The sequence below is a fragment of the Daphnia magna genome, linkage group LG9, assembly GCF_020631705.1.
Source record: "Daphnia magna isolate NIES linkage group LG9, ASM2063170v1.1, whole genome shotgun sequence".
NCBI classification, from domain to species: domain Eukaryota; kingdom Metazoa; phylum Arthropoda; class Branchiopoda; order Diplostraca; family Daphniidae; genus Daphnia; species Daphnia magna.
In genome coordinates, this window is record NC_059190.1 from 1476410 (window position 1) to 1491729 (window position 15320).

At 39.3% G+C, this 15320-nt stretch overlaps 3 protein-coding genes and 1 long non-coding RNA gene across 7 annotated transcripts; 1 reads left to right on the top strand and 3 right to left on the bottom strand.

Annotated features, from left to right (window-relative positions):
- Positions 1-358: 358 nt before the first annotated feature.
- On the bottom strand, positions 359-10812 carry LOC116930592 (cytochrome P450 4c3). 2 transcript variants are annotated; one of them, XM_045179302.1, is made up of 14 exons: positions 10807-10812; positions 3945-4020; positions 3790-3877; positions 3615-3727; positions 3359-3449; positions 3112-3294; positions 2986-3055; positions 2411-2537; positions 2246-2339; positions 2066-2172; positions 1934-2002; positions 1703-1871; positions 1461-1640; positions 359-1405 (listed from the first exon to the last, which is right to left on the bottom strand). In XM_045179302.1, the coding sequence occupies exons 3-14, from the start codon at positions 3872-3874 to the stop codon at positions 1239-1241; spliced, it is 1455 nt and encodes a 484-aa protein (XP_045035237.1). In that variant the 5' UTR covers positions 3875-3877; positions 3945-4020; positions 10807-10812; the 3' UTR covers positions 359-1238. The 2 variants fall into 2 exon arrangements, with proteins under 2 accessions (XP_045035237.1, XP_032793846.2); XM_032937955.2 differs by lacking the exon at positions 10807-10812 and having other exon boundaries at positions 3945-4168.
- LOC116930591 (cytochrome P450 4C1) lies at positions 4228-9475 on the bottom strand. Of its 2 annotated transcripts, XR_006651565.1 has the most exons (14): positions 9289-9475; positions 9133-9220; positions 8958-9070; positions 8809-8899; positions 8498-8680; positions 8348-8417; positions 8152-8278; positions 7723-7813; positions 7535-7641; positions 7406-7474; positions 7165-7333; positions 6920-7099; positions 6636-6850; positions 4228-6506 (listed from the first exon to the last, which is right to left on the bottom strand). XR_006651565.1 is itself a non-coding variant. In XM_032937954.2 (13 exons), exons 1-13 carry the CDS (start codon positions 9406-9408, stop codon positions 6690-6692), a joined length of 1569 nt encoding a protein of 522 aa, XP_032793845.2. In that variant the 5' UTR covers positions 9409-9475; the 3' UTR covers positions 6610-6689. The 2 variants fall into 2 exon arrangements, 1 of the variants encoding a protein (XP_032793845.2); XM_032937954.2 differs by lacking the exon at positions 4228-6506 and having other exon boundaries at positions 6610-6850.
- Positions 10021-13303, bottom strand: LOC123475997 (cytochrome P450 4C1-like). Of its 2 annotated transcripts, XM_045179304.1 has the most exons (15): positions 13171-13303; positions 12626-12690; positions 12470-12557; positions 12277-12389; positions 12112-12202; positions 11855-12037; positions 11717-11786; positions 11401-11527; positions 11248-11335; positions 11058-11164; positions 10921-10989; positions 10684-10852; positions 10440-10619; positions 10205-10375; positions 10021-10128 (listed from the first exon to the last, which is right to left on the bottom strand). In XM_045179304.1, exons 1-14 carry the CDS (start codon positions 13217-13219, stop codon positions 10206-10208), a joined length of 1569 nt encoding a protein of 522 aa, XP_045035239.1. In that variant the 5' UTR covers positions 13220-13303; the 3' UTR covers positions 10021-10128; position 10205. The 2 variants fall into 2 exon arrangements, with proteins under 2 accessions (XP_045035239.1, XP_045035238.1); XM_045179303.1 differs by lacking the exon at positions 13171-13303 and having other exon boundaries at positions 12626-12760.
- On the top strand, positions 13300-14855 carry LOC116930203. The gene is made up of 3 exons (XR_006651567.1): positions 13300-13475; positions 13537-14177; positions 14249-14855. It is a non-coding gene; the product is annotated as an uncharacterized LOC116930203 (long non-coding RNA).
- The last annotated feature ends 465 nt before the right edge of the window (positions 14856-15320 follow it).

The following is a 15320-nucleotide window of genomic DNA, read 5'->3' on the forward strand; positions in this document are numbered from 1 at the left end:
GCTTTCTTTACCGTTAGTTGGTATGTCTCAGGACCTAGACAATCGGGGGGTAAGCGGAGAAATTTTATAGAAACGCAAGTAAGCGAAGGCAGAACGTCGTAGTTTTTCGTGAAAATCCATAGAAACAGCAAATCCCTTTCACTTTCCCGGCCCAAATAGTGCATCACTTTAGCACGTAGACCAATCATGAATTAATCAGTGACATAGATATCGAAACTACAGAAAACCTGATGTATACAACGCAAATCTTTATAGATGAGTAACTCCTTGTTTAAAGCAAATAGGACCAAGCAGTTTTAGAACTATTCAGTTTACGTTTTCATAGTTTCGTAAGTAGCCCATGAATTTAAAATGAAGGTGAGGCATTCGCACGTTTTTGTTTACTTACGTCAAAGACTTTTCAAGATGTACGTGACCGACAAATGCAGTAAGACAAGACAAAAGGGTGCAGTTAGGGGAAAACTTAATTTCTTCGTATACGGTTAGGCTAACTGCCAGAAAACGGTGTCCTACGTTTCACTGAATACTCAACCGTGTGTGATCAATCAACCCTTTTAAGAGGAAAGTGTATTTTCATTTCGATGGAAAAGCTATCCGTTAGGCTGTTCACCATCACTTTCCTTTTATATTTCTAAGGGGCTTGGTTAATGAACCTATTTTTGGCATAAACGTTTCCTACCTTATAATCCTAGTGTTCTTACAAATGCCAGATACATGTAGCACCTTTTTTTTTGCCAACGTTTGTTTTTTTTTCGTACACATTTCTCTGGCCTTCAAAACGAACAGAACAATTTGTGACATCAGACATGTGATTCTTGCTAAAATTGATTCGAAATGCTCTGTGACAAACGATGTGCGCGTTTTCTAACGGACCCTAATGCTGGTCATGGAAATAGTATCGCGAAAGTTTTGAGGAAACAGTTTTCTTTTTCTAACCCACTGTACAAAAAATGAAAACTATGGGAAAAACTAGTTCCAGCTGTTAAACCACGGCTAGTAAGGGCAGCATTCAGGCTGTTGTGTCGTAAAAAAGGCATCAAAAATGCTATTTTTAGATTTTCGAATTTACTTTCATCCAATCTCTATAGGCTATCGAATATATCTGCATTAATTTATGATCACTAGCTGCCCATTTCTTTGAACATGAAGGCATCGTAAAGGGAATTTAGACATTTTAATTGAAATAATAAATTTCACTGGCATAAAGAAAATGAAAATGAAATTCAACTTGTTGGCAATTACGTGGACTTTTTGTTGGTAAGGTGCACTCGAATTCCATCGCGGGGTCGAAGGACCAATTCAGCTAACACGGGAAGACCTTCCGGTTTGTCTAGCGCCTTGACGTGAAAGCGACGCAAGACGGAAGCGAGGATAACCTTCTCTTCCATCATGGCAAACTTTTGCCCTGTTAAAATCCATAAATTGATAGCTCTAAAAAAAAATAATTAGGTCGTAATTACCGATGCAGTTACGTGGTCCCGCGCTGAAAGGGACGTAAGCGTACGGATGTCGCCCGCGGATATTCTCTGGGAAGAAACGTTCCGGTTTAAAACGGTCAGGCTCCGGGAAATAGGTAGGATCCCGATGTATGATGTAAGGTACGGCCATTAGTGTAGCTCCACTTGGAAGATCATATCCACCTGGGAAACAACTCAAACATCAATTGCAATAATGAAAAGTAATTTTTAGTATCCAATTATACAAATGGTGGTATCTTCCATCAGTTGCCTGGCGAAGAGTGGAACACTTGGGTAAATACGAAGGGCTTCTTTGATGCAGCACTCGAGGTATTTCAGTTCATTCAAATCAGCCATAGTAACTGGACGATCAGAGTTACCAAAGACTCGAATTAGTTCCTCACTCACTTGCTCCTGTACAATCGAATACATATTTCCAAATGCTGGCAAAGATTATTCAATTCGTGTAAACTCACCTGCACTTCGGGGTTGTTACCTAGAAGGAAAAGAGACCAGTTAATAGCAGCTGCTGTCGTATCATGACCCTGAATTTTAATAATATTAAATAATTACACAATCAAATAAAATTTCATTGCCCATCAACTTACCTCAAACATGAAGGTATCCACTTCTTCACGAATGTCCAGGTCGCTGAGAGCTTTGCCGTCTTGCGAGGCTTCGATCAGGAGATCAAGGAAAGCTAAATTGCGTTTCTCTACACAAGAAAATGAAGTATAAAAAGGATAAGAACTTGACGTTTAAGCTTGTCTTATGAAATAGATGCATACTTGAAATAAACTCGTCATCTTTCGTTACTGTCTTTGCCTCCGTTTCTATCTGAGCTTTGCGAAGTTTGTGTTCGATTTTCCTCTCGCGGATCATCTTAAGACGTAAAGAAGACTAGAATCGAGTCTTTTTAAAGAAAATTTTTTTATCTAGGTTAAATAAGTTACCTGATCGGTGAATCCGTGCAGAATTGACAGGCCTTGCTGTTGCTCGGATGCGTAAGGCAAAAGATTAAACAGCCAATCAGGTCGAAGCCAAGGCCGGATCTGCCTCAGTTGAACAATGCGGCTCAGGCTACCGTTTGCGTTATAAAGAAAAATCAGATCAACATTCAAAGAGTCTAGTTCAACATTTGTAAATTGTCTTGAAAAAAAAAAAGAGTTCAAATTTGTGCCTCTAACGAGGGTAAGATGTAATCTTCGTTATTCAATTGATCACTTCATCAGATGAAAAACTTCTGGTTGGCTATATTAGCATGCAGTCTATACGTGAGGTACAACAGGTATAGGCAACCTTGTTACCCATTATAGATTTCGAACAATAAAATAGCGACAAAAACTGGACTAACGCGACAGGTTTCTACTTTTCACGCCAACTAACAATAACAATCGATAAGCAAATTGTAAAGGTCAACCCACCAGTATTGATATTTCGTCAAGTCTTTCAAAGCTGGACCTTTCAAGATTTTCCCACGAGACTTGTTGATAAGGTATAGTTGGTAAATACTAAACTGGAATCTTACCTGTAAACAGCTCGGACGTAATCTGAATCACTTTTACTTTGGGCATTGACGTGACGTCCCATGGCCGTTTCTGTGAAACAAACAGGTTCAAACCAATTTCATTTGCTAACGAAACGACAGCTTTACCACAAATGACATCAAGTGTGCATAGAGTGATGAAAGGGAAAATGTCAAAATCCTGGTCAACTTTTTTGTTTAGCTTTTCAACGAGTATCTTACTCTGCTCGTTGAAGACGTGGACAAAATCTTCAAGAATTTTGAAATGAAAAGTCGGTGTCAACATTTTGCGACGCTGGTGCCATTTGCTGCCTATGATTTTGTATCCAGTTTTCATCACATTTAGGTTAATCGTTTAAATTGTTGATTGACATACCTGTACTCGTTAAAAGACCTGTAGCAAGCCATGGATGAAGAAAATCGTATTCTCTGCTCTTGTCGATGATCTTGTTGCTACTGAGAACCACCTTCCAACAAAGACAAAATGACATTGAACATTAGGAACGATCGCTAATCGGTTGACAACTTTACGTAAGTAAAGTGGGGACAGGTAAGAAACGGTTGAGAAGGAAAGGAACGATTTTACTGTACCCCTTCCCTACCTGGACTTTTTTTCAATATTTGAATCATACCTCTGCGCTTTCGGCGGCGCCAAGGATAAACCACGGAACAGGACCTATCCAAACTCGTAACATTGAATTTTTATTCCACTTGTAATATAAATTCGTGCAGTGAGGTAGGAGCTCTGCCAAAAATATAGAATAACTTGTACACATTATTGCTTAATTATTTTCGATATGTTTTTACGATCAGCATCAACAAAAAGTTCGGTAAAGCTTCCAAGAAGCGGAATCTGAGCTGGTGGTCCAGGAACTTTGTTGCATTTTTTCATAAACTGGAAAACAATAGATGCCATGATTGTTTATAGCTTTGTAATTAATTGGCTACGTTTCATTTGGTACCTTATAACGTCGAAATAATGCTGACCCAACGGTAAAACAAATAAGACTAGCAAGACTAAAAATAACAGTTAACCTACTCGGGATTAAATCGTACAAATGTTCAGGAATGATCTGAACGGCCATGATGAACTACACTGAGTAAAAAAGCAACTGATCGCGTATACGGTTGATCGATGTCTATTTAACACGCAGTAAATAGACAGCATGAGTCGTCATCTATCGTTTAAAAGGAATGCCATCGAATAATTTTTATCTATTCAATATTCTGTTTTGATGACTAAAGCCTGTCTACAATTTTTTTTTTTTTTTTTTTGACCTTTTAACTCAGATGGCTGTTCTTATTTTCGCGGCGCCATACTATAAGAACGATCAATTCAAGCTCTGGATAACGTCTTATACACAGTCCAGCTGAATTCTTATCTGAGTGTTAAATATCGTAATCAGCAAAGTTACCAAAATAAACTTTATCTCGCCATATAGTTGAAATCCAATGGGTAGTTCTGTGTTCCAAAGGTCTTGTATCAAATCTATGGCAATAAAAATCTGGACTAGTAAATAATTATTCACATTTCACAAATAGTGCCCTGACCGTTAAATCCAAATATTTTAAATTGATTCATCGATATTGTTCATCGGATATCACGCAGTTTAAATGACGCCCCGTTTTCAAATGATACAGATCGCTCGATTATGTGGAACGAAAAAAGTGAAACTCCCTTCAGCATAAATTTTGATTTATTGGTTAACATTTTTTTTTGGCCGCTTAATTTAACCTCCACCGTGAAACGCCCGCCGTTTTATCTGACGACGCGGTTACACTTTCACTCAGCCAAAAAAAATATACGTCGCTACTTGACGTAAGTTATTCGATTCCTTTCCAGGCTTTCTTTTTCTTGCAAACTATTACTAACCAGGACTTCCTAGAAAAAATATAATTTGCGGCCTATTTTGTTCGTTTGGTCGGGAAAATGCCGCTTCCGAAACAAGTACTATTCCATGTGTGGTTAGCTACATATAGTTGAAACGAAAGCCGTACGCTATGTTTATAGCGTGAAAATATCTAATCAGCCTCGCACGCAAACATGTTTGCATGTCAATGACCTGTCCAAAACTTACCAACTACATCGGAGAACAGACGAGGCCGAATTCTGTACCTGTAACTGAAAATTCATTACGAATACAAAGAGTACATTGAGCAAAGGATGGCCTTTTCTTTCTTTCATAATTACTACTTTGCTTGATAATTAGTTACGAAAATAAGTGACTGCGCTTCAAAGATGAAGGCATCTTTATCGTCATAATTTCGCACCAGCTGCCTTTATCACATCAAATTTAAGGGCAATATTATGCGCAAGTTAACTCTCGAATGAGAATGCTGCGTTGCCATAAAGTTTTCATTTTAGTTTGACGATATTTTCTAACGTTTAGTCGGGTCTTTTAGTTTACTGTTCACGATAGCAACTACATCCTATCACGTTTCAGTGGCAAACTTATCCCACCTATTATCTTGCATTAAGGACTGCCAAAGGGAAGGTTGGACTACGAAAGATCCGAGTCTTTGGGTTTCGCAATGGAAGTTTCTTCTTCACTAAAACAACAAACCTTCGAAAAAAACAAACAGCAAATCATGTCTCATTCGTAAACTCAAAATCGTAAAAAGAGTCACTGTTGCTTTTCAGTGTGCACGTGCTAATCCATAGCTGATACTGGAATAACACAAACATGAAAATTGATAATAAAAATGAGGCAAAACGTCTTTTTTAAATCGTTGATTACATCAAATGTGACCAGCGTGATGAACGGAACACGCGAAAATTCCATTTATGAGATTGCGTAGTTCTAAAATAATCAATACAAAATTGATTAAGTCTAAATGACTTTTAAAAAAGCTGAGGCTCTAGAAAAAAAGAGCTCGGCGAACCGTTCAAAAACCGGAATCGGACCAGATGGTCCGGCCGTTTTATTGCTTCCTTCCATAAACCGAACGCAAGTCGTCAAATTTCGTGTTTATCATCGTCTCCGAATGGACTGACTGGCTAGTAAATCAATCACGCGTTTGTCAAATTAGTACGTAGTGTTGAAATTATATCGCCCCGAAAAATCAACAGCATGATTTAAGTGACGCAACGAGACAAGCGCATTCGAAATTGGTTCAAATATTCAAGAATTATCTGGACGAATTTGAAGGCCATGCGTTGCAAAAGGTGTTGCAACAGAAAACTAAACAAACGTCTTTGACACGATATTTTCAACAGGACTCCTTTATCAATCCGGTTTGTTTACTACGATTAGACCACCTTGTCGGTGTTCTGTCGTCCGATACGTGTAGCGTTCGTTCTATTTAGCTGCAAAACTAGATTTTTGTTAGCCCTCCGTCTTTCAATTCGAGTTGAGAAAAAGTTGATTTATCAATACACGAAGAAAACCCCCTAATTAAGGTTTTTCGCAATTTTTTTTTTTATCAAACCAAAGATTTCTCTTTACCTGTCGAAAAAATTGGCAAAATCCAACGGTTTAAGGTCCACTGCCCAGACGTACCGTGTAGGTGATTTCCCTGAGCATCTGGAAAAAAAATTATTAGTTCACGAAACCACCAGCTTTGACACAAATTTCTTTAAGTATTGGAAAAAAAACCATTGCTGCAAGCTCACGCAAGCAATCGGAATAAATTTGTGAATTCAAATTTATTACCCAATTTTGGGCGGTATACGAATATGTTGAAAAAACTGTCACTTAATCCGTCAACTACGTCCTTCTGGTCAGGCATACACGAATTGCGTCAAGCGGACGCAGGATCAGTTCAGTCACGACAGGTAAATCAGTTGGCTTGTCCAAGGCTCTAACGTGAAAGCGACGTAACACTGAAGCGAGGATAACCTTCTCTTCCATCATCGCAAATTTTTGTCCTGTTTTTAATTTAAGAATCCGCTTATGGAGACAGAATTCTAGGGAACAAACTGATAACATTAAATTACCGATGCAGTTACGTGGTCCCGCGCTGAACGGAACGTATGCATAAGGATGTCGACCACGAACGTTTTCGGGAAAGAAACGTTCAGGTTGAAAACGTTCGGGATCCGGGAAATAGGTAGGATCTCGGTGTATGACGTAAGACATCACTACGACCGAAGCTCCAGCTGGGATATCGTAACCACCTGGAAAAAGAATGGAAGAAAAACTGCATTTTCTGTATTGGGCGATGTCTGCGAGATTGACATACAGATAGTAGTGTCTTCTGTGACGAGCCGGCTAAAAAATGGCACGCTCGGATATAAGCGAAGGGCTTCTTTGATACAGCACTCGAGATATTTCAGTTCACTTAAATCGGCCATTGTGACTGGACGATCAGAACTGCCAAACACTCGATCGAGCTCCTCATTCACTTTCTCCTGGATTGCCCAAAACAAGTCGAATCATCGGTACCAAATAAGGGAGAGAAATCAAACTGACTGTTAACTCACCTGAACTTCGGGATGATTGCCTATGAGAAAAAGAGACCAGTTGATGGCGGCAGCAGTCGTATCATGGCCCTAGTATAAAAACAAGCAAATAAAGACTCGAATAATTTAATTGCTTAAGATTTAACGTACTTCAAACATGAAAGTATCGACTTCTTCGCGGATATCTAGATCGCTGAGAACTTTGCCGTCTTGAGAGGCTTCAATTAAGAGATCGAGCAATGCTAAACGGGTTTTCTCTGTGTTAAATCAAGAACATGAACTCAAATCACGTCCATTTGAAGATGAGATAAACGTTCTCAAAAACTATGTAATCATACTTGGCATGCATTCTTCTCCATCTGGTGACTCCACCTTCTGTTGTTGCTGGCCAGTGCGTTGTTTGTGTTCAATTTTTCGCTCACGAATCACCTGGAAGAAGCCAGTTAAAACAAGCACGTTAGCACACAAAAAAAGACGTTAGTGGTACTATGTGCAACAGGAGAGTTTCGCGAAGCACTCCCAGAGCTTTCAAGAATGGTAGAAAATTATCTTTAAATCAACATCAAAGTGGGTGGATATGACTTAACAGGCTTTCCAAATGGCTACTTTTTTTTTTTTTGCAACTCTTTTGAAACTTTAGATACTAAACTTTTAGTTCGCCATTGTGTCGAGGTACGAAAGCAGAAATAACGAGAGAGAGAAAAAAGTTGCTCTTTATTAACCATAGGAAAGCTTGGTTTCCCTTCGGCTTTCAAGAAGAGCTTTACCTGATCAGTGAAACCATGAAGAATTGACAAGCATCTCTTCTGTTCGAATCCGTATGGAAACAGGCGAAATAACCAGTCTGGTTGTAGCCAGGGCTGCGTTTGCCTCGACTGGATGATGTGGCTCATCCTAAAATGTCAATACACATTAACATGCTGAGTTCATTACAGAAGTAGGTATACACGATGCACGTCATACTTGTAAACAGCTTTGACGTAATCAGAATCAGACTGGCTTTGGGCATTCACGTGACGACCCATGGCCGTTTCTTAATGTCCGTGCAAAATTGAAAGAAAATACCCTATAAAAACAAAAAATTGGAAAATTTGATTGAAAGTAAATAATTACCGCAAATGACATCCAGTGTGCATAACGTGATGAACGGGAAAATGTCAAAATCCTGGCTGACTTTCTCGTGCAGCCTTTCGACGAGTATGGCACTCTGCTCGTTGAAAACGTGGACAAAGTCCTCGAGAATCTTGAAATGAAATGTCGGTGTCAGCAATTTACGCCGCTGGTGCCACTTGCTGCCTGTCGTTTAACGGCGTAACCCACAGGCGAATCCAAGAATTTTGTTTTTTTAGGGGAAGAGTTTGAAAGGACAAAACGTAATCTCATCCTTCTTTTCGAGAAGGAAAATAAAGCAAATAGAAACGTACCAGTGCTGGTCAATAGACCTGTAGCTAGCCATGGATGTATATAGTCATACTCTGGGCCTTTATCGATAATCTTATTACTGCTAAGCACCACCTTCATGAACAATTGATTTTTTTTAGGTAAGAAGGATGAATTGGGTAATGGCACTTACCTCCGCACTTTCCGCCGATCCGAGGGCAAACCAGGGTTGAGGCCCAATCCAGATTCGAATGATTGACTTCTTGTTGTATTTTTTGTACAATTCCATGACGTGCGGTAAGATTTCTGAATATAATAATAATACGTAAAGAAGTAATTTATAATTTGGAAAGTTAAACGTTGAATACTTTCCGGTGGAAGAAAAAATTCCGTAGCGCTCCCGAAAAGCGGGAACTGAGCAGGCGGTCCGGGTACTTTATCGCATCGTTGGCAATACTGCATGTCACCACACAAAAAAAAAAAATTAATTTAAAAAGGATAACGTAATTTTGTTTTTGTTTTACCTTGTAACGTCGAAGCAACGCATTTCCAACGGCAACTAGAACAGCGCAAGCGACGGAAAAAACAAGCGTTAATTTGTTAGGAATTAAATGATTTAGATCAGAGACTTGTTCAATGGCCATGATGATAGGATAACGATCATAGCAATAACTGAGCTCTAAGGCTGTGAAGTAAGACGTGCATTTACAAAAACAACCCATCAACACGGGATGTGGATAGCACCCGAAAAAAAAAAACTGTCTTATCATAAGGGATAGAAGATCATAGTCTACTCCGTAATGGAAAAACGACGATTCAACGATTGGGAAATAAATTAAAAAAAAAAAAAAAAAAAAATTTCGCGTCACTTTCACAGACAGAAAATCAACAAAACAGGCAGTCGAAAACTGCGACCCTTTGATGTAAACCTTCTTATCAATAGTTGGCTGACCACCATGGCAACGGGAGACTGCTTACTGTTGTCACAAACACGTCATGGATTATTTTTAAGCTTTACCTACAAAAATGTTCTTCACGTGTAGTCTGTAGTTCTGTAGATTAGACAAGGTAGAAGCCGTCGCTGTTTGAAAGTACCAGCTGAAGTACTCGGTTACCCCAAAGGGTCCAGCTTGACATTGAGCGACAAGCTGGGCATAAATTTGCATTAGGTAAGGAACCAAATGATTAAGATATAGTACAACGTTCAGGAAAGACAACAGCTGACGAAAAACATGATGAATAATCGACTGACGCTGTAAATTTCAGGTGAAAGTCTATTTTTCGCAAACACGGGCAAAAATCTGCATAAATTATATGCTTTGCATTTTCGGCACGTGAAAGTGATTGAACGCCGGAAGCTACATCTTCACTCGAGACAGAGCGATTCAAAAGCGAATTATATTTAATATTAGAGCATAGATTTTTGAGCAAAGAAAGTACCTCAATTAGACCGTGTTTTAGGAGTTAATTGCACTCGAATTCCATCGCGTGGCCTAAGGATCAACTCGGACAGCAGGTGAATATCTTCCGGCTTGTCCAACGCTTTTACATGAAAGTGACGTAAAATTGATGCAAGAATAATCTTCTCTTCCATCATGGCAAACTTTTGTCCTGTAACAACCCATATGGCTTACATGAATATAAAGCTTTCTTTAAACAGCCAACAGCAAAATACCAATGCAGTTACGCGGTCCAGCGCTGAAGGGAACGTAAACATATGGATGTCGGCCCTGGACATTTTCTGGAAAGAAGCGTTCAGGTTTGAAACTCTCTGGATCCGGGAAGTTCTTGGGATCTCGGTGGAATAGAAAAGGAGTGACTGTAACGGTAGCTCCCGCAGGTAGATTGTATCCACCTGAAAAAAATAAACGAAAGTGTAAACGATGTGATGCTTATTGATTGACGTAATGACTTATTACAGATGTCGGTATCTTCCATTAGCTGCCTGGCTATTGCTGGGACGCTCGGGTAGAGTCGCAGGGCTTCTTTGATGCAGCATTCCAGGTATTTTACTTCATTTAGATCAGCCATAGTTATTGGACGATCGGAATAGCCAAATACCCGATCTAATTCTTCATTTACTTTTTTCTGGATCGTCAAATACAAAACTGTTTTAACGACACAATAAACCTTGCCAGACTTTTCATTTTTAAAACCTGCACTTCGGGGTAGTTGCCGATAAGGAAAAGAGAGAAATTTATGGCAGCTGCTGTCGTGTCGTGTCCCTTTTTAATGCAAACATTGACGATGCTGTTACTTTGTACGAACAAACTGCTATGTATGATAAACTGACTTCAAACATGAAGGTGTCAACTTCTTCGCGAATGTCACGGTCACTGAGAGCCTTTCCATCTTGAGACGCTTCGATTAAGAGATCCAGGAAAGCCAGGCGGGGTTTCTCTGCGTAAAATCAATAAATGGTAGTGACAACAGTAGTTCTAGTTGTGTGGGTATGAACCCAATAAATAAAATAATAGTCGTACTGGAATTAAACTCGTCTTTCCTATTCGGTGACTCTGACTTTTGCTGAACCATGCATTTCTCGTGTTCGATCTTTCTCTCACGAACTACCTAAAAGTTCAGTCGGTTTAATGGGGTGATTGTCAGTTTTGATTGCCAGGTACCAAGTCTATTACTTGATCAGTGAAATTATGAAGAATTGAGAGACATCTTTTCTGTTCGGATCCAATGGGTAGAAGTCGAAATAACCATTCGATTTGGAATAATGGCTGCATTTGCCTTTGGTGGACAATGCGGGACATTCTGCAATTAGGATATAAAAAGGCCCACGCCCATGTTCGTTTTTCTGTTATCATAGATCTTATTGCTTTTATTTTCTACGCGTGTGTGACGTATTTTAAAAATCACAATCAAACCTTGGCCCTACGAGATTTGTGATTAGATAACATAACTGCCGTCAGCTGGGACCTTTTAAAAACAAACAAAGCTTACTTGTAAACAGCTTGGACGTAATCCGAATCGCTTTTGGTTTGGGCGTTCAGCTGACATCCCATTGCAGTTTCTGGATATTTTGGAAACGTCGTATGCTAGTTAGACTTTTTTTTCTGTTTCGAGAGAAGCTGTATTTACCGCAAATGATATCGAGCGTGCATCGTGTGATGAACGGGAAAATGTCAAATGGTTGGTTAACTGTCTCGTTGAGCTTCTCGACGAGTACGGCACTTTGTTCATTGAACACGCGGATAAATTCCTCCAGGATTTTAAAGTGGAAAGTTGGTGTCAGCATTTTGCGCCGCTGGTGCCATTTGCTGCCTGTAAATGTGCCGGTATATTTAGAAAACTATACTAGAGAGAAAATAACTAATTACAATTGGCATGTGTTGTACCTGTGCTTGTCAAAAGCCCGGTGCCCAACCAAGGCTGAATGAAATTATATTCTCGGCTTTTATCGATGATTTTATTACTGCTTAACACCACCTTGCCAGAATTTGAAGTGGGATGTTAAGAAGAAAAAAACGTATGGATCCAGAGATGTAGATGTAACCAAATACCTCTGCGCCTTCAGCGCCACTGACAGAGAACATGGCCAATGGCCCTATCCAGAGCCGTGTGACCGGATACTTATTCCATGTTTTGTGCAACTTCAGAAAGAATGGCACAATTTCTTGGGTAAAGATGAAAATAAAATTTAAAAACAAAACAGGTGCAGCAATCAAGGATCGACTAAATTGGAACGCGAATTACCTTCAGGTTCAATAAGAAACTCGGTGAAGCTCCCAACAAAGGGAATCTGCGCCGGTGGTCCAGGAATTTTATTGCATCGTTGGAAATACTAGAGAAACAAGGATTGTTTTTGATCTTTTCAATTAACTTTGTAATAATAATTACAAATTATATTACCTTGTAATGCCGATACAACGCTGTTACGATAATGGAGACAAGGACAAATGCAACGGACGTAAAAACTGTCAAAGAGTTCGGAAGTAAAGAATAGAATTCAGCAGGGATAATGTTCACGGCCATAATGGTAAACGATTTAGCTAGAAGAACATCTACCTAGCTGATGCCCGTTTTCCAGCGATCTCCAACTGGCGGATTTTACATGGTTCTTTATTGACAACAATTTTATCAGTATGCTTTTTGTTGCTTAGCATTTGTCTAGGTTTCGTTTGCTCTGATGATGTTTTGTTCTTTTATCGTGATAACCATTTTTCGTATATAAAATGATCGTACAGTGTGCAGTCAAATCAAAATGAACTCTGCAGTAGAAACTCAATCGAAGACCAATGAATGTCAGTCAAAGAAGTCAGTTCGAATTTTGCTTTCAATCGATTACACACATTTTTGTATTTGCATGCTCTCTTGGCCTCATGGCACCGGTTACTGCCAGGGGTTGGCAATGGAAAGATTGTCGATATTTTAACCGACAGCTATTGAATGATCACCTCTTGAATGTCTGCACGCGTGTGTCTGTTTTCGTATCAACAAATTCATAACGAATTTGTACGTTTAGTGAAGGTAATAAGCAAATTAGTGGACACCTGAATGTGTTTTTCAGCTTTACGACGTGCTTCGTCCAAGAAAAAAGCATGGTCAGAATGCCACATATACCATCTAGCGGCAAAATAATGCATATGGCAATAAAACTTCTATATTCCTTCGCTAGCTGGCGAAAAAATGCAAGTAATTTAAAATCATTTTCACGCCCACAGTCCCGCGTGAAATCGGAAAATACGAAAAACTAGAAACTGTGAGAAAATGCGAAAAACTTGAAAACAGGATTGTTAACCTATTCTGTTTGGTTTTGACAGAGATCTGGAAAATGCGGCGATGACATGCAACCGAATCAGAGGTACTGACGAGACCTTACACGAAAAATTACTTTGATTTCGAAAAGCGTGGACTTCTTCTACATCAATTATTTCCCCAGAAAATTAAGGACAATGCATAATATTCATCTCGAGTGTGAAAGTAACCATTGGATTACAGGTGTTGAACAGGAGGCGGAAACACATTGTACGATTCGAAACAAAAGAAGAAGAACACTCTCTTCTCAAACCGCAAAGAGAGAAAAGACATCCATAGCTGGCAATTGTTTTTACATTCACGGATGCTTGCGATGTTGTAGAGACCGAGGATGCGGTGTAGGGGGGAAAAGAAGAACAAAAAGAGTGATGGCACAGGTGAAAGTCATCTATTCATTTCAACCTGAAGATTAGGATTTTTCTGTTTCAATTCCAAAATTAGTGGATGATTGCCTGAAAGAAAGTTCTCAAATAGTTGCGGTACCCATTTATTTTGGTTCTCATGAATTTGAAATTTAATGATCTCGCAAGTCGGGCACATGTCTCCATATTTCCATTGACGACATATCAGCTGGACTTTCTCGCTTCCATCACATCGAAATAAGTGTCCCTGAAAATGATTAATGGACTACGTGCATAATATACAGGTATAATATAGCTGTAATGAAATCTCTCACGGAGTCTGGGAGAAAAAAAAAACTAATCACGAACGTGCCAGTTCACTTTCCAGGCACGAAAGAATCGGCGGACCTTGTCGACATGCACCGCTGACCAAAAGCTTTTGGGGAAAAAAAAAAAAAAAATCTGAATAATGAAAACAAAAACCGGCGAAAGTTTGACGAGATTCTAATCGATGCGACCGTGAGCCCCTTTTCGGGGAAAAAAAAAACAAAACACGCGTGACTCTCCTCCCGCTACATAGAAGATGAGCTACCCCTTAGGGGTTGTCCCTCGCAGCTGGAGTATACGTGTGTGCTGACCCCCTGGACATGCGGGGCACTTGTACAGCGATGGTTATCGCATGTTTAAAAATATATACGAAACGACAACAAGAGAAATGCAATAACGAAAGGAGAGATGGAAAAATCCAAATGAATCGTGACAAGCGGCGACCCTTGTGTTCCATAGGGTCCCTGGAATTGTCCAGGATTGATTTCTAGTATTCCTTTTTTTTTTTTTTTTAAACAACGTTGGGTTTGGCGGTGTTTACAAATGCAGTCAAATTCGCAGTTTTACCTGACGAGAAAGTATAACCAATGCGGAATAGCGGATGAATAATGGTATATAGACAAATTTATTCTGCTATTGAAAATATACTCAAACGTTCACTTTCTAACAAAAGCCTTCGAGTTCAAACATTTGTAATTTATAGTTAGAAATTTTTTTTTTTTCTTTGGCTATAGAAAGGGATGGGCCAAACAGGTCCGGTGTTTACCGTAGGCGTGTGATGACTATGCATCGATTCCGTCAAGCTCTCTCACTCCAAACAAAATTGAAAAATTTTTTTTTTTTTCTACTATTTCTTTTAGTCATTGAGTTTCGCTGTCATTTTTCTACTCGGATGACTGTGAGAGAGTCGTGAGAATAAAACAGGATAATAGCAATAAATACGAGCACCGGACAAGAAAGATTTATATTTAGTCTAAAACATTTTTTTTTTTTTTAGTAAATAATTGTTTGTTGTCCTAATGTCCGTGTAACAACTCACTTTCCAATATCTAGCCACTATGCGAAATTTTCATTCATTTCGTTCATTGGCAACGTGTAATTTTGTATAGCAGGGGAAAAGA